At 67.2% G+C, this 883-nt stretch overlaps 1 protein-coding gene across 1 annotated transcript in view; it reads right to left on the reverse strand.

Moving 5' to 3' along the window:
* The window catches only part of LOC118451811 (transcription intermediary factor 1-beta-like), a 7,425-nt gene extending 7,008 nt beyond the window's left edge, over positions 1-417 (reverse strand). Inside the window, exon 1 of the mRNA XM_035889869.1 lies at positions 382-417. Coding sequence (XP_035745762.1) covers positions 382-417 — 36 coding nt within the window. The remainder of the gene's footprint in view (positions 1-381) is intronic.
* Positions 418-883: the final 466 nt, after the last annotated feature.

The following is an 883-nucleotide window of genomic DNA, read 5'->3' on the forward strand; positions in this document are numbered from 1 at the left end:
GGGCGGCGCCCCCCCCGACAACCCCAGGCCCAGCCGCTCCAGGCTGACCCGGGGCACCTTGCGGAGGAGGGCGCTCACCGGGGCCGCGGGGGGGCAGCTCCTGGAGGGGGGGGCGGGCAACAGGAGGGTCAGGATTTTGGGGAACCGCCCCCCCTCAACCCTGCTGGGTAGATTTCCTTGGGGTTTGGGGTGCTGGCAGGCCCTGGTCCCTTCAGGATGCCAAGTGGGAGGGCACCCAGCCACCCCCAGCACAGAAGGACAATGTGGGGGGGACACCCCAGGGACAGAGTGACAAGGGAGTGTTGGGTACACAGTGACAAGGGACAGAGGGGGGGCCCTGGTCACCCCCGGCACACAGGGACCCAGCCGCTGGGGACCCACCCAGGGGACAGAGTGACAAGGGAGTGTTGGGTACATGGTGACAAGGGATGGGGGGGGCCCTGGTCACCCCCTGGCATGCAGGGACCCACCCAGGGGACACAAAGGGTGGGGGGACACCCCAGGGGCAGAGTGACAAGGGAGTGTTGGGTACACAGTGACAAGGGACAGAGGGGGGGCCCTGGTCACCCCCTGGCACACAGGGACCCAGCCGCTGCCTGGTACAGGGGACAAGAAAGGTGGGGGGGACACCCCAGGGACAGAGTGACAGGGACATCCCAGACAAGGGACACTCAGAAAGGGGGTGACAAGGGAAGGGATTGGCAGTCGCTCCTGGACAGAAGTGACAACGGTCAGGGGAACATCAGGGTAGAGGGTGACAAGGGACCAGGGTGGGGGGCGGGGAAGTGTCCCAGTCACCTGGGGGTACTGGGGGACAAGGGTCCTGGTTGTCCCCAGGCACAAGGGACAGGGTTACCCCCCAGGCCTGGGGCTCCACCTTCCC

This window comes from Egretta garzetta, unplaced genomic scaffold, assembly GCF_000687185.1.
Source record: "Egretta garzetta isolate BGI_Z169 unplaced genomic scaffold, ASM68718v1 scaffold1342, whole genome shotgun sequence".
In the NCBI taxonomy this organism is placed as follows: domain Eukaryota; kingdom Metazoa; phylum Chordata; class Aves; order Pelecaniformes; family Ardeidae; genus Egretta; species Egretta garzetta.